The following is a 19,136-nucleotide window of genomic DNA, read 5'->3' on the forward strand; positions in this document are numbered from 1 at the left end:
TCTGTTCCTCTACAGCACACTTCTTTCGTTCGACTTGGCAGGCAAAGGTGTTTCTCTCCTATTTAAAGAAGAGAGTCTCCCGCGTACGTCCCATTTTCTCCTTTCGTTCCTGTGCCTTCCTCGAACTTCCTCCAAGTGAGAGAAATTTTCACATCCTCTCTCTCTGCCCAAATAGAAAAAGTGACGTGAGCCTGAAAAGACGGGCGATACCAAAGCGACAAAGAATCCAAGACGTTCCAAGAGATTCCAAGAGCTTCAAACTGACCAATCTCGAACATAGACTGCACATACCATCCTCAAGTCAACGCTCCCAGTCTCGAGGCGACTTCCTTCTGCCAGATATCTCACCGACACGTCGTCACAAACGGGCAGTCTCTGCTCCAGACTTCCCATCCATAGGCACATCTTCTTTCAATCCGCGCTTTCCAACCTTCGGCCCCATCCCGGAACCGACCCCGTCACCATCACAACATAGTGACGGGAATATGATGGAACACGATTCCACTTCAAGCTCGCCCACTGGGCCAGAACAGTCCCGGGTCACGCCCGACGGCCGTGCTTCCTCGTCAGAGTACCAGGGCCACTCCAGCGTAAGCAGTGGCAGGATGGCTAGCACCTTGTCATCAAGCCCCATGAACATGAGTCCACCGGGTTTGGCTGCGGCCGGTCACCATTCTCGCGTCTCAAACGGTTCGATCTCCGACCAAAGCCCGAACCAGCAGACAAACTCTGCCACTTCCGGAACTGACCTCCCAGTCGACTTTGAGACCGCTTCCAGATGCATGTATCGTGGTGACTGTCAGACTGGCTCGCAGCTGCGCAAGGCCATCTCGCACATCTTCGGCCGCAACAAACTGTGCACACGCATGATTCCGACGGGCGTCTGGGTCCATTACTGCCGCAAGCATTACCAGCGAACCAGATATCGCAATGGCGGTGAGTATCCACAGCGCCAGATCGGCCTCGTTCAGGAGCAAATCCGCCGGGTGCAGGCCTGGAGCGATAGCAATGCCCAGCAAAGCCGCGGCCCTGTTCTCAAGGACTGGTCATTGTCGGTCCGCAAGCGGGAGCAAATGCGGCTGGACAGCAAGATGGCGGCCAGCGGCAAGAAGCGGCCGTTCCATGAGGATGGCATGGAGGACGAGGAAGAGAATTTTGACGAAGACCGCGCTGAGATGAGCGGTACGGCTGTGCCTGAGTGGGTGGTTGCTCAGATTGGTGATGGCTTTTCCACGGCAGGTATCCTGGAGGTGGTTGAGCACCTCAAGTCCGATATCAACCAGGGCCGTCTGCAGCAGATCCCCGACATTGAGATCTTGCCCAACATTGTCACCGATAGCAACAGTGACGAGCCGGCCTCCAATAACACGGCCAAGAAGACCTACACCAAGCGGCGAACGGCTTCCTCGTCTGGTTTTGCTGCCGGTGGCCATCGCCGTTCTCAGTCTGTCAATACGTCCGCGCTCCGGTCCGACTCGATTCCCATGGCCCGCCGCAGCAGCCAGCCCAACAACCACCTGGCAGCCTCAGGCCGTTCGTTCGCTTCCGAGTACCATCACCTGCAGCCTCCCATGGAGAAACGCCAGCGTATTGACGGTGAAGGCGTGCTGGGAATGAGTCACCAGCATCAGCAACATCATAGCCTAGGTGGCATGTCGGATCGCTTTGAACACCCCATGGCAGCGCGTTCCAGTTTCAACAGCCGTGTGCAGCTCGCCCATCGCCCGGCATTCACCGGCATCCGTGAGAGCCATGCTGAGAGTCATGCCGAGAGCCATATTGAAAGCCAAGCCAGCTACTATGACCATCAGCACCAGCGGTATGGCGACAATGCCGGCGACTTTTATGCGCATCAACGGCCCATTCCTGAGTCGACAACTTCGCACGGTGACTATAGAACTGATCACCGCTCTTCCCATGACTTTGAGGTGCGCCGTGAGCATGAGCGTCATCACAGCACACCTGGCGGGTCTGGCCAGACCGATGCTGCATATAGCGTTCTTCCCGCACCCAACCCTCAGCGGTTCGGCAGCATGCCGGTTGCACAACAGCTGGAGTCGCAGCAGTACATTTTGAACTCGACCTCGGCTGCCGCGCGTCGGCCTAATGTGCACCAGCGGTCGCAGTCCGAGGCGGGCTTCATGCACCACTCATCGTCGCACTTTGAACGACCGACCTCATCTGGTAGCAATGCGCTGCCGCCTCTCCAGTTCAACGCCCCATCGCGATTCACTACCGATTGCCTCACTGGCACCAATAAAAACGGCTGTCGCCACGCAGAAGAGATGCCCAGGGCGACTGACTACCCACCCTATGCCACGCACCAGAGTCATGCAAGCTACGGCGGCCAGCAGGCCATCAACGCAAGTTCTCACCGTGTCAATTACGGTCACGCCCACAGCCACAGCATGAACCATGGCCCCGCTCATGGTCATCATCACCAACACGCCCACAGCTACAGTACAAACCAGCAAGAGCACAGCAGCAGTCAATACGTTTACAACTCGTCCAATCGGTATTTGGAGGATGGGCGCAACACCCAGCAGCAACAATACCAGCCAGCCCAACCCCAGCCACCTGCACATACCACTGCCCCTGCTTATGATCCCGCTGTGGCTCCCACTCAGCCTTTGGATAAGTTTGAGGGTGTGCGGTTGGCGCCTATTCAAGATCTTGTTCAGTCGCTGAACCCGCCGGTTACAACTAAGGCGACGCTCGCCATGCAGCACACGCCCACTCCAGGCAGTGATGCCGTTCAGACTCCGATTTCGGCTCCTGGTGCCACCCCCAAGCCTGGTCCGGCAGAAGGCGCCGATCGTACCCTGCAGTCGCAGTCGTCTGACGCCGACTATCTTGGCCACCCGCGCCAAGATAAGTCATCAGCTGTGTCACGCCCGCTGGCACTGACCAAGGAGACCACCAGCGTTGCGATGCCTGCTACATACACTCGCCCCATCAGCCCCGTGGCCCATTCAATCTCGCCCGTTCCGCAAGCACAGGCGCAGGGTACCTGCTAGTTGTCTGTCCTGTGTCATTCGTGATCTTAGCGGTGTTTTTTGCTTCTTTTTTTTTCTCGTTATCATCATGTTATTCTAGATGTACGGTCTATCTACCTGCGTTGTATCCTCTTCTTGATTCATACGTTGGTTTTCATGTGTTTTACGTCATCTTTTTATCTTGTCTGTTTTCCTTACTCGTTCTTCAAAAAGGTTGCGGTCGTTGCGTCTTGTCATTTTCTGAATGTTTTATTGCGAAAAAGGAATGCCATAATGGATTTTTTACCGAAAAATGGAGCGGTATGTTTTGCCTTTTCTTTTGTTCTTACAAAAGTCAGCCCCCTTATCCACACATCAAGAAAGGGTCGGGGTTCCAGACAAAATAGGAATGGGTGGACACCTTGGGCTGGGCTCGGCTGGTTCATTACCATTTTTTGTCTTTATCATTGTTTTATTTTACAAGGACCGGATATTTCCTTTTTTATTTGCGTAGGACTTTGATTTTGTTACCGCTAGTTTGGTTGACTGGATTAACCATACCACGAATTTCCTTATACATCACCTCTACCAAGTACTTCTTCATGAGCTAAGATGGGCTTTTTGACTTGGGCCCCGATACCACGAACGATGATTTTACTTTTTTTTCCAAATTTATGCTGTTTTACTACATTTTGGATTTTGTGATGTGAAATATTGTGTTTAGAACGGTCAGTTTTGATATGTCCTATCATGATCGACGTGTGCTGTGAATTTGTTGCCTGTACTCCGTAGTGTGACATGTATTAAGTCTCCTTCCTATGGAAGCATGCTTTAGTTTTTATGTGTCAACGAGCAGTGACATATGATATGCACTTTGACTTCTTGAGCCAAATTCTCTACGCGCTGTCCTACGTCCATCCTCGGACTGCTTTTATTTTTATTTATTTCCACACGTGTGAAAAAAAGTGAAGGGGAAAAGATCTTTGAGATATAAAAGATACATCCGTCCTAAATAAGGGAAACTTCTCCATACAATATCTAATATTTCGTTATTATTAAAACTTAACAACTATGTCAATATAAACATGAAATATACATATATTTGTATATAATCGATACCTAGCAACTTGTCACTGTGAAAAAAGCTAAATCCAACGTGCTTTCTCAGCAAGCCGGCTTGTTGAGAACCGGAAACAGAACGGTACAGATGAGATGGCGTGAGATGGTGGTCAAGACAGTGGCATGGGAACAAGATCTCCTACTCCGGTTTTGGCCCTCTTGGTGCTCACTCCGTAATATTCCATAGTGGTGGCATCACACCCTACCAAACGGCGGCGTTCCGTTAACGGGTTCAAAAAACCTGGAAATAAACGTCAGACGCTCTGGTTCGTTCTTAAGAGCGTAAGAGATCAAAGGTAGTATATTGCGAGTGGTGGAGAAACTCGATGGAGGCTGTCTTCACTGACGAGTCTTTTTACACAAAGTGTGCTCCAATGAGGCGTTGTTGAATCATGATACTTGAAATACAGCCAAAATGAAAAATAGAAGACGCGTTCAGGTTCAGGTTCAAGAGGAACCGCGTCCTAGAAGTCACCCGTGCCCGCGCCTGAGAGCCACGCAATGTGAGAGCCAACCCAGCCCGAAAGTGTCAGTCCCTCCAGCTGTTAATGCGACGTATTACGTCGTGCTTACAGTAAGTAAGATCGGCCTCTGTCCTCAGCAAGTTTCCATTGCACCTTTTTGTTGTTCTTGGCTTATGATCCCGGCCATTTTGGCCGTCTGCAGTAAGCATCGGCCTCAGATGGCCCCCAGTACGCTTCCGTTGCATCGTTGTTGCTCCAGTTGGAGTTTTTGGGTTATGATTCCGGCCTTTTAGGTCGTCCGGTCGTACGGCATAGCTTTCCGGTTCTCCATCGTCCAATGCAGCGCGGTCCTCCCTCCTTTGGCACGCACTGAACGCATCCTGTCCCTCGCACTTTATTGTCACAGTGAGCCAAGTTTGCTTGTGAACACTCAATAGCAAATACAAAACTTTATATCTTATCCATTAGTCCACAGCATTTTGAATGTAAATCGTATAGATGGCAAGATTTGAACTTATATGGTATTCAAGCCATTCTGGCCTCGGCAGTCTGTGTTAAATCTAAACGTCGCAATATTCCTGAAGCGCCCCGAGACGACTTGAACGATCGGGGGCTGTCTTGGATTCTGCTCCTTGAGGGCGATCATCGGTATGGAGCAGCGGGTAAGCTGCTCAGTAGCACGGCTCGGTGCGCGGCAAATGGAGTCGCTTTGGCCTCCCTTTAGGTTGCAATTGGGGAGACATGCAGGGGCCTCTGTCAAGTCTTGGCTCCAACATGCTGCATGATGCTTGACCCCCGTCATGGTCAGGCCTAGTGGACTTACCCAGTAGCTTACGACATGCGAAAGGGAGGTCTGCTGGCTGGTTTTGGCGCCGTTTGAACCGTTTCCAATGGCACCCACGTCCAGCGTTCATGTACTGCGCTACTGCGTGAGTTTCATTTTCCTGTCAGGTTGCACGGTGGCTTTTTGCTTCCGTTGTTTGGAGGTTTCGTTACCTTTTATTATCCGAGCTGGCCCCTGCGGCTTTGATTCCATTTCGTCTAGAATGCAAACGCAATGTTTCTCATACTTTTTTCTTTCTCTTTTGTCTTCGCTGTCGCTCTGCGTGTCCCCTGATCTTGACGCCTTTTTTTTTGTCGCGGACCAAACAGAGCAGTTGGTATTTGGATATCCGATTCACGCGATTTCCTGTTTTGAGTTGTTAGTCGACGTTAGAGACCTGGGATAGCCGGCAACAAAAACTATCATGGCCTCCAAAGTCCTTCCGCTGGTTGGCGCCGCCGTTACCATTTTGGCCTTGTCGATCGTCAACGGTTTGCGATCCAATCTCCGCAAGGCCCGCAAGACTCGCATTCCATATGTTATTGTGCGTAAGTATCATGCGATGCTGCACAACTCGATGCCATACAGCGTTCGACTCCAAGACACTTGACCTCCGAGATTGACACCATCGCACAGCATGCTCGCCATACACCGCGATGTGGCGGCTTACCTTTCAGGTCTGGGTCTTCTTCATCAAGCTCTTGCCCAAAAGCATGTGGGAGGGATGGCTGTTCATCATGCTCCCCGACTGGGGCTACAGCACCGGCCAAGAGCACTTTGCTCGCCTCGGGGACACCTTCTTGGTCGTTGCCCCCTTCTACATGAATCTGTACACCCAGAGCCCCGCTGCCATCCACGAGATCGCCTCGCGCCGCGAACATTTCCCCAAGGCCACGAAAAATTACCGCATCCTCGAGATATTTGGCCGCAACGTCCTGACCACAGAGGGCGCCGTCTGGCGCTTCCACCGCAAGGCCACCAGCGCCTCCTTTAACGAGAAGAACGCCGCCCACACCTTTGCCGAGGCCATCCACCAGGCCCAGGGCCTCGTCGCCAAGTGGAACGACACCGCCCAGAGTGACTCGCCCACTATCATGACCATCGAAAAGGACACCATGACCTTGGCTCTCAACATTATCGGCTATGTCGGCTTCGGCCTCCGCTTCACCTGGCCGGGCCAGGCCCTGCCGGCCGACACCCACCCGCGCATGCGCAAGTACGGAAGCCAGGAGCCACCGTCGGGCCACACCATGACATTTGCCGCGTCAGTCGAAGGCGCTCTGCACAACATCATCATGCTGCTCTTGATGCCCGCGCCGCTGCTCAAGTTTCTGTCGCTGTTCTTGGCGAGGGCGCACACGGCCTTGCACTCGTATGTCAACTATGTGCAGTACATGAACGAATTTCTAGTCGACAAGGTGGCCAGCGCAAAGGAAGACGCCGAAAAGGGTATACGTGCCGGCGACATGGGTATGGACATCATGGGCCAGTTGGTGCGTGGTCGGTACAACGACGAGGTGGAGGAGGACAAAACCACGAAAAAGGCGAGATCGGCGGACAAAGCGTTGGCAGAGTCCACCCTCACCGACGACGAGATCATCGGCAACGCCTTCATTATGCTGGTCGCTGGCCACGAGACTACCGCCAACTCGCTGCACTTTGCTCTGCTCGAGCTCGCCACCAACCCGGCCAGCCAGCGTGCCCTGCAGGCCGACGTGGACCGCTTGCTGGGCCGTGACTCCGACCCCAGCACTTGGGACTACGAAGCCAGCATCAACGGCATGCTGGCCTCCATGCTTGGCGCCGCCATGAACGAGACGCTTCGCCTTATGCCGCCCGTCATCAATCTGCCCAAATTGGTCACGCCCACCGCCGATCAGCCGCTCGCCCTCCCGGAGACTGGCCAAACACACATCCTGCCCGCTGGCTGCGACGTTATTTTGAGCGCCGTCACCGTTCAGCGCCACCCCAAGTACTGGCCTGCCTTGTCGCCCGCCGATCTCGACATGTTCCGGCCCGCGCGGTGGTTTGAAAAGGACGCCGAGGCGGCGGCCGTGAAAGCAAAGGACGCAAAGCTTGCCGATATTGTCGGCGCCGACACCGAGGACTATGGAGGGTTCAGCGGGCCTGACACAAGCGCGCAGCTGTTCCGCCCTGTGCGTGGAAGCTTCGTACCCTTCTCCGACGGCCCTCGCAGCTGCTTGGGCCGCCGCATCGCGCAGGTCGAGATGCTCGCGGCTCTGGCCGTGCTGTTTCAGCGCTACAGCATTGAGCTGGCCGTCGACGATTGGGCCGACGATAAACAAGTTGCCGCCATGGACGACGAGGCCCGTCGGGAGTTGTACAGCAAGGCCCAGGCGCGGTGCCGGGCCACATTGCGGAGCGCCATATCGATCTTGACCCTCAAGCTGCATGGCAAATCCGCTGTGCCTGTGCGGCTGGTGCCGCGGGGCCAAGAGCGGTTTGTGCATTGCGTGGATGCAAGAACGAGGTAGTGTGCGGGCGGCAGTCTGGGGGTGTCTTTGCGTGAGCCTGGTTAGCTGCAACGGTACCGCGTGTGCGGCTGCGTGCGGCGCATGCAGCGTTATGAGCACGGGCTTCAAATAATAATCACGAAATTGCATGTCTAAAATGTGAATAACCCAATGCACCTCAGAAAGAAGAAACGAAAAACCGTGGAAACGTGGAAACGTGGAGGCCAGGCGAGCCAGACTCTTCTCTCTTGGAGATGCTCAGCTTGTTTTCGACGTACCTGATTGCCGCGAAGTTAAACACGATGAAGACTGATGCTCACGCGGATACAACACGCCGCGTGTTGAGCGGGACGCGACCTATGACACCTGATAGGCCAACTGGCGACGATCACAGACCTAGTAGGATCGCCTCCGGTCGTCGTGGAAGAAGATGATAATTTCCTGGAAACCCCCCCTTTTCTTCGTTCTCCCTCGCTCTTTCCTTCTTTCCGTGGCATCTATGTCTGCACTAAACATGTATGAGGCAACTGCTATGGGAGGTTCAAAAGACAGAAGGTGCGATCCACAAGTAACAGCTGCCTGCGACCCGTATTACATCTTAGAGGCATAAATGGGTATTCGACTTGGAAAATAAAACGAAAAAGGCAACCAGTGCCTAGTGAAGGCCAGCTACTCGGTGTGTTTCCAAATGAACTTTGCAAAGTCGTTCCTGCTTGGTTTTGCGACAGTTGTCACCATAGGAAGGCGCGAGTGACAGCCATGCATTGCTGAAGAAACGGGGAGCCTGAGGAACAAAGGCTTGTTGCACTTCCGCACTAATGGAGAGGTCGCCATCGTGCTTTCCCTCCGTCGACAAAATCCCATAACAATATGCCACAGGGCGCGTTTTCGTCATCACTCTTTCCCTCTTCCATCCCATCTTTCATCAATCGGTCCTGCCGTTTCTGTACGACTGAAAGCTTCCATACGAATTCGCCCATCTCTTCCAACAACAGGTACGTGCACTGGTCGGTATCCCACATGGTTCCCACCTTCCTTCCCTCTGGACCCTCTTGTTCGTCGCATTTCATCATCGCACTCAAAAGAACCAAGCTCCGCCGACCGTTGCTTCCTGCCCACTCTTATTTCCTTCCCGCACACCAGATCGCGTCCCAAGGAGAATATTCCCGTCCACGCTTTCCCTGGTTCTCCTCCCTTTACGGAACCAAAGTGGGCCCCGGTTCATTGATTGACTTGCTGATTTGCGCGCCCGCATTTCTTCGCTCTTTCCCTTTTGTATTACCACCCAGCCACTCGCCTTCCCCCAAACTCTCGTTGGCTAACACGCGACGCTGCCAGAAAAAAAAACATAAACAAACCAACCCACCCGCGCCCGCCCCCAGTACCTGCCGCCCCCCCCCGTCTTGTTATCCTGTCGCACACCCGCAGCAACACAATATCTTCATAACTCCAAATTCACCACATATCGCGCCTTTGCCACACAAACCGCATCGCCACCTGCAATCCGCAAAATACAGACGACAAAGTCAAACGTCAAAGTCTTGCGCATCAGATTCCTCTCACCGCCCACTCATATCCAACCCGCATATTTTATTCACAATGACGTCCTGGTTGCGTGCGCAAAAGAAGTCCGACCTCGTCGACATCGCCGAGACGGTTGGGCTGAAAAAGTGAGTTCCATTTTATTTCTGTTGCTACTGTTGGGCGACGATTTCCGTGGCATCGATTTGTTTACTTTGGCGTCGTTTTGGGCCGCGCCGCGCGTCGGCTTCGCTCTTGCGATCGCGAACTGTCGCTTTAATTTGCATCGCATGCGAATTGTCGCAATGCGGAAAAGAGGAGACGGAGACATAAAACAAAGAATCTCAGAAAGAAACAAAATACAGCTGAGGAAAGCAACGCGCGAACGAGCGCGTCTCGTTCGCCGTGCGCCCAATGCTCTAGATGTCTGATACCCAGCATCCTTCTCCAAGAAATAACCATGACTGACCTGGCTCTCTGTCTTTTCTTTCTTTCCCGTTCGCAGTGTCTCAAGCTTGAAGAAGAGTGACCTGGAGTCCGCCCTGGACGAGTACCTCACCGAGAACGCGTCGCACCTCTCGTCGGACCCCAGACTTGCTCCCTACTTCAACATCCGCTCCAAGACCATCGGCTCGCCCGTCAAGCGCGAATCATCCGAAGTCAAGGTGACCAAGCGTCGCCAGCCCAAGTCTGCGCAGGAAGAGTCTACATCGGCTGCCGCTGAGGATGACGACTCCATCCGTGGCCGGTCCACCGCTCTGATCCGCACCCCGGGCCGTGCCCTGTCGCTGGCTGCCAGCCGTATCGCGCTGCCCGCCTCGCCCGCGGATGTTGCGCAGGCCGTTGACCGCAGCGCGCTCGCCGTGCGTGAGCGCGTCGTCTCGATTTACGCCGACTCGGGTATCACCGAGGTGACCCAGGCCACGCGCGAGTCGCTGTCGACTGTCTACGCCATTGCCCTGCTCGTGTCCGCCTTTGAGTGGTTCCACCTGCGCGCCGAGGTCCTGCCCGTGCGCTACGCTTTCTCCATCCCCGCCATCCGCTTCCTCGGCACCAGCGCGTACCCGGTCTCGCTGCCCGACGTGTTTTTGCTGCTGACGGCGTCCTTCTGGTCGCCCGTGATCCTGTTCTTCCTCATCTCGATTGCCATCCCGTCGTTTGTCGGCTACTTCTTCAACCTGTCGGCCGCCAGCGGCAGCCACCACACCGGACGCGGCCGCTCCCGGCCGTTTTCGAACTCCGAGTACGCCGTGGACCCGCTGACGTTCAGCGTGGCCAAGGCCATTCTGGTCTACGTGATCCAGGCCCAGGGCGTCGACTTCTGCGGCTGGATCGACCAGCTGGCAGTAGCCCGCATCAACTCGGCCCTGTACGGTGGCTGGCAGGGCGCCATTGCCGGTGCCGCCGTCACTGGCCTCGCCAGCCTGTACGACGCTGTTCTGCGGAAATAGAGGAAATCAGGAGAGATTGCAGATGCACTCTCTGCAACCTCTCATGACGAAATACGACTACCAGTCCACCTTTCAACAGGGGGACACGAAGCAATTTTGGTTTGTTACCATCTCTGTGATTTGCTGGGCTCGTGCACATGAGTTCTTCTGGTTTTCTTTCTGGCTTTCTTGCCAGTTCTTTTTTCCGCCGTCCGCCGTCCGCTCTTCGCTCTTCGCTTCTTCGCTTTCTTCCGATTTGTGGGAATAATAATGATGGCAAACTCTAATGGCGTATGAGGCGTTTTGCGGCGTTGCGGCCCCTAGGCTCGCGCTGTTCGCCCGATACATCTTGCCTACCCACGCTGTCGCCCTTCTCTCTTCTCACCGGCGGTCCCTGCTGTCCATTGGCCGACGGCAATGAGTTTCGTGTACATTTTTCTTCCGAGACGAACGTATCTCGAAACACGGAGAGAGCCTCTCAGATCTTCTGTGGCTAGGGGTCACTCGTGGCTTTTTCGGTTCTTCTTTTGGCTTTTCTTGTTTATATTTGGTTGGGTTTGCTGTTTTGTTCTTCGTTTTTCTCATTCTTTCACGGTTTTCACGCCCCTTGTCTGTGTGGCTTACATGTTTGTGTGCTGCGTGGCAGGACCTGCTGGGTTGACTCCGGGGCTCTTTTGTGGGCTGTTCTGCTGCACGACGCGATGATTGTTCTTTGTTTCTGTGATACCGCGCGCTCGATATTTTTTTTTTTTGGTTTTCTATGGGACGAGAAGGCAGGAGATATGAAACATGGTTGCTGTGCTGCCCATTTGTTTGGATTTCCGGGCACATGAGGGAAAAGGGGTTATGTCTGGGACAGGATGAGATGGGTCATTTGGACAATGAACATGGGGTAGATGCCTCTGTTTGGAGGAACATGCTTGTTTCTATTTTTTTCTGGCTTTCTGATTTTATTCATTTTTGGTTCTTCGCTTTCTCTATTTTGGAATGGTTATGTTTCTGACGTTTTGAACAACACGAAAGCGACGTTGGTGCGACTTAAGCTTTACCACCCACCTAACGGGACCAGCACTAACACGACAAAACGTGGGCGGGAGAGCGGCACACAAGCGAAAGCCGTCGCTGACACATTTTAGTCAACCTTATCAGGCCCGCCCAACGCCGGTGTCAATTTAACTTGGCCTTGCTCTTCCTCGTTCAACGTACTTTTGCTCCCGCACTCAGCTTCGAGCCAGGACCTAATTGCTTCCATTGGAAAAATATCCGGAAGCCTTACCCGGAAGACATCACCGGATTTAGTTTCTCAGCCACACCCCCGACCCAATGGACGACCCCCTAGCGAGATTGGAGGGCCTCGCAGCCATAGACCACGAGATTGCCGATCTCGAGGCCCGTCTGCGCGATGCAAAACTGCGCCGGCAACAACAGCACGGGACATCCATACGATATTCGGATAGCTCTGCATCGCGGCACCAACAGCAGCAGCAACACTTTCTCTTTTTACTCTCCGACTCAGCGCTACCGCTCGGTTCGTTTGCCTTTAGCAGTGGACTCGAGTCGTTTCTCGCACACGACAAGGCGGCCGCAGCGGCATCGGCTGCCACGTCTCTCGCGGCTGCAGCCAATGCCATACCAAAGGGCGTAAAGAGCGGCCCCGAGGCCTTTGCCGCTTTTCTGCCATTGTCCGTCTCATCCTACGCCTACGCCACTTTGCCGTTTGTCCTGGCTGCGCATGACGCTGCATCTACGGTGACGAGCGCTGCCGCAGTCGCAGCCGCAGCTGCTTCGTCCCATTTCTCAGAGACTTTCCCATCGACGGTCGAAGCTTTCACCTCGGCACTCACCCTTCTCGACGACACATATGACGCCACCATCATCTGCGCCGTCGGCCGCCGCGCCTCGGTAGCCCAAGGCCGTGCACTGCTGTCTGTCTGGGAACGTGCTTTTTCGCCAACCCTTTCACCATCGCTAGCACCGCCTTCACCGTCTTCACCGTCCTCACAGGCCTCACAGGCCGCACAGTCCGAACAAGCCATCGACCCCTTGCGGCCGTTTGCGCTTCTCGTCAAGCGCTCCTCCAATCCACGGCCCGGTACCCTATCCGAGGCATCTGCCCACATGCCTCCGCTCTTTGGTGCCGTTGCCGCGTTGGCCGGCCTCGACCGCCGACAGGCCGCCGACGTATTTATCCTGTCGCATGTCAAGGCACTCTTATCGGCCGCAGTGCGCGCCAACCTGGTGGGACCGTACCAGGCGCAGCGACTGCTAGCGTCGGCGCATGTGCAGCAACTTGTTGTGCGGTCCGTCGAAGGCGCATGGGATGTGCCCGTGGAAGAGGCCGGACAGACGATGCCGGTGGTAGACCTGTGGATGGGCCGACATGAGATGCTGTACTCGCGCATCTTCAACAGCTAAAGGCTAATGTCGGAGGCGAAACGGGTCGCATGTTTTATGGGCAATTTTTGATTTTGTATAATAATTAGCTGCCCTCTGTAACAGTCTAACGAGCATGAGTTAACATGATCACTACTTTGTATCATATTCTGTCCTACGAATTAGAAAAGCGCGCGAACCTGGCGTGTAGCGCATTTTAGCGGCTTCCACACCAGGCTGTGTTCCTTTCACGCGCAGTGGGCGGCGCCTGCCAGAAAAACCCAATCTATTTCGAAAGAGGCCCCACCACCCCGCAAAAAGTTTATGAACTTCATTCGCAGCCACGGGCCATTGAAACCTCCGAAACGGACGACAATCACAACAAGGGACGAGTACTTTCACCTCGCATCTGACGACGACCTCCCACACGATCAATCGAACCTCTCTCCGCAAGCGACTTGACTTCCAGACCACCCCGACCAGACTACCCAACATCTACATTGCGCGCAGCGAGCGGCTGCACCCCCGCCGCCAAGATGGTGAACATCACCGAGAAGATCAAGGAGTACGTCATACACAGTCCCATTTCTGCAGCGTACCTTACCTGATTGGGTGTATCAACGGGCGAACTTTTCATATACTGACTGCGGCGCTAGGATTGAGGATGAGATGCGGAAGACGCAGAGTAAGGACCGCACCAGGATCGGCAGAGCGAGGGCGATGGATAGCTACAAGAGAACACGCGACTGATGCGACCTTTCCCACCTACAGAGAACAAAGCCACAGAATATCATCTTGGTCTATTAAAAGGGTAGGTTTCGAGGACGTCCAGAGGGGCCACTGTTGGAACATGAAAGCGAGCGGGTGGACCAGGACCACGAACGCTGACATGCCGCCAGAAAGCTCGCCCGTCTTCGTGCGCAGCTGTTGGAGCCCGGCCCAGGCTCAGGAGGTGGACCGGGTGCGGGTTTCGACGTCAGCAAAAGCGGCGACGCGCGTATAGCATTGGTCGGCTTCCCATCGGTGGGCAAGTCGACGTTCCTGTCCAAGGTCACCAAGACGCGGTCCGAGGTGGCGGCGTACGCATTCACAACGCTGACGGCCATCCCGGGCGTGCTCGAGTACGGCGGTGCCGAGATCCAGCTGCTTGATCTGCCGGGAATCATTGAGGGTGCCGCCGAGGGCAAGGGCCGTGGCCGGCAGGTGATCTCGGCCGCCAAGACAAGCGACTTGATCCTGATGGTGCTGGACGCGACCAAGAAGCAGGAGCAGCGCGCGCTGCTCGAGGCAGAGCTCGAGGCTGTTGGCATCCGGCTCAACTGCGAGCCGCCCAACATTTACCTCAAGCCCAAAAAGGCCGGTGGCGTCAAGATTACGTTCCAGTCACCGCCCAAGAACCTGGACGAGAAGATGGTATTCAACATCTTGCGCGACTACAAGATGCTCAACGCCGAGGTGCTGATTCGCGACGAGAACGCAACGGTCGACGACTTTATCGACGTGATTATGAAGGACCACCGCAAGTACATCCGGTGTCTGTACGTCTACAACAAGATTGACAGCGTTTCGCTCGAGTTCCTGGACCAGTTGGCCCGCGAGCCGTACACGGCGGTGATGAGCTGTGAGCTCGATCTGGGTATCCAGGCGGTGGTGGAGCGGTGCTGGCAGGAGCTGCGGCTGATCCGCATCTACACGAAGCGCAAGGGCGTGGACCCCAACTTTTCCGAGGCGCTGATTGTGCGGTCCAACAGCACAATCGAAGACGTGTGCGACCGCATCCACCGAACGCTCAAAGATACCTTCAAGTACGCCCTGGTGTGGGGAGCGAGCGCGCGCCATGTGCCGCAGCGGGTCGGCCTGGGCCACCTAGTGTCGGACGAGGACGTGGTGTACATTGTGAGTGGCTGGAAGGCATAAACGGCGTGGTCGAGCGGTAGACAGGGCTGTACATAATGTTAGGAACATTTGAAATATCCATGTTTCGTGCCACTTGTGCTTGCTAGGTGGTTGCATAAATCATTCTGGTGTTTTTTGTGTGCGTAAAACGACAGAGAAGCATGACAATGACAAAGAAAACGGTATAAAGAAAGTAAGTTGACATTTCCCAAACGGCCAAAACGGTAAACAAAATAAAACGGTAAAGGAAACTCCATGGCCGATAGCACAACGCCAAAATGCCCAGTCAAAAAAAAAGGCAGAGAAGCCAAAACGCAGAAAGCCAAAAACAACGAAGCCGGGCCCACATCTCGTCGCTCTCGGCCTCTCGGTCTCAAAATCAGTAACGTGTCAAGAGGAATAAGACGGCCTGGCCACGGCGAGACTGCCAAGTATGTGATAATAATAGGCGTATAGTTGAAAACGAATGCAGACAATGTGGGCCGACGAATAGGGTCCAAGGCAAACTGGAACATCGAGCATCTGTCTACTCGGAGTCAAACGGCGAGCTGCTCGAGCTGCTGCCGCCCTCCATCATCTTACGCGCAGATGCTTGGGCGAACAGGGACTTGGGCTTGGCCTTGACAGCCTGCTTCGTGCGCAGGGCCTTGAGCTTCGCCGTGCAGGGGCTCATGATGTTGTCGGACGGCGAAACGTATTGCTTGGGGCTTTTGAAACATAGGGTTAGTGCTGGGAAGAAAACACGAGGCTGGAAACGACAATGACGCACCCCTCGGCTTGCATCTTGGACTGCAGTACCTGGCGGTGGTACTCCATGCTCCTGATGTCCTTGCCGCCGTCCGTGTTGCCGGCATTGGCCGTGATGGCAGCGTTCACGTCCTTGTCGCCGAGGGCAGACTTGACTGCCGGTGCCGGTGCAAAGTCCATTACGACTGTGAGAGAGCTGCGTCTGTAGCAGGAGGGACTGGCGAATTCGAGAGAAATTGAGGATTCTTGAGAATTCAACAAATCGAGAGAGGTCGACGGAAGGGCGAGGTAATGCGCGGTGCGTGCGAGTGTGAACGACTGAATGTTGGATGTGTCGTGACAAAAATATGGAGGGAAGCCGATTTTAAGTCTGAAGGGAACAAAAAAAAAGTGTACGGGTTTGGAAACAAAAATGATGAAATAGTAGAAAACCGACAAAACGAAACAGAGAACGGAAAAAGACAGTCGGCGGGGCTTCTTTCGCTGGGCAGGCGTGCATTTCTTCATGCAAGGCCTTTGCTCCTTCTTCACCGATCTGTTTCGGGCGCTGCACGGGGCAGGAACGTGGATCGGGGAAGGAAGGCGCCACCTGGCCAGCAAAGCCACCAAATTGTTAGGCGTCGCTGGGCTATGGCGGTGCGACTTTCGGTACGGCCTGACGACAAAAAAGCATGAGTAAAATATGAGTCGTCGGATAAACAGAGAAGGTGCGGGTTGGCGTGGCAACGCCTGGCAGGTGGCATCGGCTGGTATGGATGTGGAGACCCACCTGCCACCGCCATGCTGTTGCGCACAGCTGCAGGTCCCAAAAGGGAAGGACCACTAAGCACCAATGCATATCTCGCAGCGGCCGTGTTCTGCGACTTGTTGATTTTGTACTGCGACATTTATGGGGCCTGGCCAAACGGACTGCGAGGACGGCATGGATTATGGTCCTGTCATCTTGTTGCCACCGACCGTCGCTGGCACATGTTCTCCTGGACGAAGAAGGAAGACGGGGCGTGCTGGATATCACCACAGGAACGCGACGGCGACATTTGACACGTCAGGGCTACGTGTATCGTGATCGTAAAGCGTATTGTGATTGTAATACATCGGAGGGTTTAATCGATAGGGTACAATATTATGCAATTTTTATTAATGTTGTCATGCGATCGCCTATACCAGTCGTAGACCACCGCTCGGCCATTCTATTTTGTACAATCTGACACGAAACCATAGAGAGTATCGTACGCTTGTTCACCACCCATCTCCTGCACCGTTTACAGACGCGAGCTGGTCCGGTGCTGGATGCGCGTGCCGGGTTCGACCTTGGTCAGGCCGCGCTGCTTGAGCATCTCGGCGGCCTTGGCTTGCTGCCTCTTAATCTGCTGCGCGACGGCCTCGCCGCGCTTGTTCTCGTTGCGGCCCATCTGCGCCAGGTGCACCTCGTCGGGGCCGTCCGCCAGCCGCAGCGTGCGGATGTTGGCCCACATGCCCGCCAGCGGCGTGTCCTGGCTGACACCAGCACCGCCAAAGGCCTGCACGGCGCGGTCAATGACCGTCAGCGCCATGTTGGGCACCATGACCTTGGCCTCGGCAATCTGCGACAGCGCCGCCTTGGGGCCCTGCTCGTCCATGGTAATCGCGGCGTTGAGCACCAGCATACGCGACGCGTCAATCTCGATGCGTGACCGCGCCACCCACTCCAGAATCACGCCGTGCTCGCGCAGCCGCTTGCCAAAGGGCGTCTTCTGCGGGTCGTTGATGCGCATGAGCATCCAGTCGAGCGCACGCTCCGCGGCGCCGATTGTGCGCATCGCGTGGTGGATGCGGCCAGGGCCCAGACGGCCCTGGATGATCTCGAAGCCGCGTCCCTCGCCGAGCACCACGTTGCTGGCGGGCACACGGACGTTGTTGAACGTCAGGTGGCCGTGGCCGTGCGGCGCATCGTCAAAGCCGTAGACATTGAGCATGCGGTGGACGGTAATGCCGGGGGTGTTGGCGGGCACCAGGACGACCGACTGCTGGCGGTAGGGGTCCTTGTTGGCGCCGTCCGTCTTGCCCATGACAATGTAGATGGCGCAGCGCGGGTCGCCGGCGCCGCTCGACCACCACTTCTGGCCGTTGAGCACGTACTCGCTGCCCTCGCGGCGGATCTCCATCTTGATGTTGCGCGCATCCGACGACGCCACCTGGGGCTCTGTCATGAGGAAGGCCGACCGGATCTTGCCCTCCATCAGCGGCCGCAGCCACTGCTCCTTCTGGGCGTCGTTGCCGTAGCGGGCCAACACCTCCATGTTGCCGGTGTCGGGGGCGGCGCAGTTGCACGCCTCGGAGGCGGTGCGCGAGCGGCCCATCCATTCTGCCATCAGGCCATACTCGAGGTTGGAGAAGCCGGGGCTCTCCTTGTAGTGGGCCTTGGGCAGGAACAGGTTCCACAGGCCGAGCTTCTGTGCTTTCTCCTTGAGCTCCTCGATAATCTGCGGGTGGCCCTCCCAGCGGGCGTCACCGAAGCCGACCTGTGCATCAAAGACAGCATCGGCGCTGTGCTGTTAGTGTGCGTCCTCGTCTCTCAGCACGTCTCAGTGTTTCTCCGTCGGTCTGGTACCGGGGGCCAACGGCTTACGGAATGCATTCCTCCTGCACAAACTTGGCAACAGTGTCCAGCGCTTGCTTCGCCTTGTCGGAGACGCGGTTGGCAGCCTAACAGGAGAGCCAAAGTGTTAGCATCGTGGTTTCGAAAATCGAGTTCCGAAGCCTCGGCAGTCGGCGTTCGGAGGGCTACGGTACTCACAATGGTCGGAATTTTGGCGGACATGGTGAAGGATGTGTGATGCAAGATAAGGAAAGGAAGATGTGAATGGGATGATTGGGAGGAACAAACAGACAGGACAGGACAGGCCAGGGAGGGAGGAGGGAACAATAAAAAAGAGGAAGAGGGCGAGAATAGAACAATTAAAGAAAGACGAAGGGAGGTCAGGTCGACGTCAGTTCCAGACAGGAACCGCGGCCTCGTCCAAGCCAAGCAAGAGGAGCAAGAGCCCCTGCACAATTGTACTAAATCCCCGCTTCGGCCCACTGAGGTGCAGTGTCACTTTTGGAGCATCGCCAGATCTCTTAGCGTTTACTAGCGAGAATGGGCACAGTTGGCTGTCGCTGCCGAGGTCCAGCCCGGAGAGAGGTGTGGGGTTTTGGCACCTTTTTGGGGTCGAACGCGATGACACCGTATTAATGGGTACCAACTAGGAACGCCTAAACTCACCGTACACTTTAACACCCAATTTCTCTCGCGCCAAACCAAACTGACACTTCACTTGACCATAAAGCATCAA

General features: G+C 55.2%; 7 protein-coding genes across 7 annotated transcripts; 5 read left to right on the forward strand and 2 right to left on the reverse strand.

Annotated features, from left to right (window-relative positions):
* Positions 1–485: 485 nt before the first annotated feature.
* On the forward strand, positions 486–3,017 carry SPBR_06650 (uncharacterized protein; the record flags this gene model as incomplete). The annotated part of the gene is made up of 1 exon (XM_040764906.1): positions 486–3,017. The coding sequence occupies one exon, from the start codon at positions 486–488 to the stop codon at positions 3,015–3,017; it is 2,532 nt and encodes an 843-aa protein (XP_040616604.1).
* Positions 3,018–5,805: 2,788 nt separating this feature from the next.
* SPBR_06836 (cytochrome p450 monooxygenase) lies at positions 5,806–7,876 on the forward strand (the record flags this gene model as incomplete). The annotated part of the gene is made up of 2 exons (XM_040765092.1): positions 5,806–5,929; positions 6,018–7,876. 2 exons carry the CDS (start codon positions 5,806–5,808, stop codon positions 7,874–7,876), a joined length of 1,983 nt encoding a protein of 660 aa, XP_040616605.1.
* Positions 7,877–9,454: 1,578 nt separating this feature from the next.
* SPBR_07272 (uncharacterized protein) lies at positions 9,455–10,827 on the forward strand (the record flags this gene model as incomplete). Its single annotated transcript, XM_040765526.1, has 2 exons — positions 9,455–9,525; positions 9,882–10,827. 2 exons carry the CDS (start codon positions 9,455–9,457, stop codon positions 10,825–10,827), a joined length of 1,017 nt encoding a protein of 338 aa, XP_040616606.1.
* A 1,302-nt stretch (positions 10,828–12,129) lies between these two features.
* SPBR_07514 (uncharacterized protein) lies at positions 12,130–13,221 on the forward strand (the record flags this gene model as incomplete). The annotated part of the gene is made up of 1 exon (XM_040765768.1): positions 12,130–13,221. The coding sequence occupies one exon, from the start codon at positions 12,130–12,132 to the stop codon at positions 13,219–13,221; it is 1,092 nt and encodes a 363-aa protein (XP_040616607.1).
* A 494-nt stretch (positions 13,222–13,715) lies between these two features.
* Positions 13,716–15,096, forward strand: SPBR_07269 (GTP-binding protein 1; the record flags this gene model as incomplete). Its single annotated transcript, XM_040765523.1, has 2 exons — positions 13,716–13,744; positions 14,079–15,096. The coding sequence occupies 2 exons, from the start codon at positions 13,716–13,718 to the stop codon at positions 15,094–15,096; spliced, it is 1,047 nt and encodes a 348-aa protein (XP_040616608.1).
* Positions 15,097–15,601: 505 nt separating this feature from the next.
* On the reverse strand, positions 15,602–16,002 carry SPBR_07988 (uncharacterized protein; the record flags this gene model as incomplete). Its single annotated transcript, XM_040766239.1, has 2 exons — positions 15,602–15,782; positions 15,845–16,002. The coding sequence occupies 2 exons, from the start codon at positions 16,000–16,002 to the stop codon at positions 15,602–15,604; spliced, it is 339 nt and encodes a 112-aa protein (XP_040616609.1).
* Positions 16,003–17,084: 1,082 nt separating this feature from the next.
* Positions 17,085–18,622, reverse strand: SPBR_07143 (acyl-CoA dehydrogenase; the record flags this gene model as incomplete). Its single annotated transcript, XM_040765397.1, has 3 exons — positions 17,085–18,348; positions 18,431–18,507; positions 18,599–18,622. 3 exons carry the CDS (start codon positions 18,620–18,622, stop codon positions 17,085–17,087), a joined length of 1,365 nt encoding a protein of 454 aa, XP_040616610.1.
* Positions 18,623–19,136: the final 514 nt, after the last annotated feature.

This window comes from Sporothrix brasiliensis (genome assembly GCF_000820605.1).
Source record: "Sporothrix brasiliensis 5110 chromosome Unknown Cont20, whole genome shotgun sequence".
Taxonomy (NCBI): Eukaryota; Fungi; Ascomycota; class Sordariomycetes; order Ophiostomatales; family Ophiostomataceae; genus Sporothrix; species Sporothrix brasiliensis.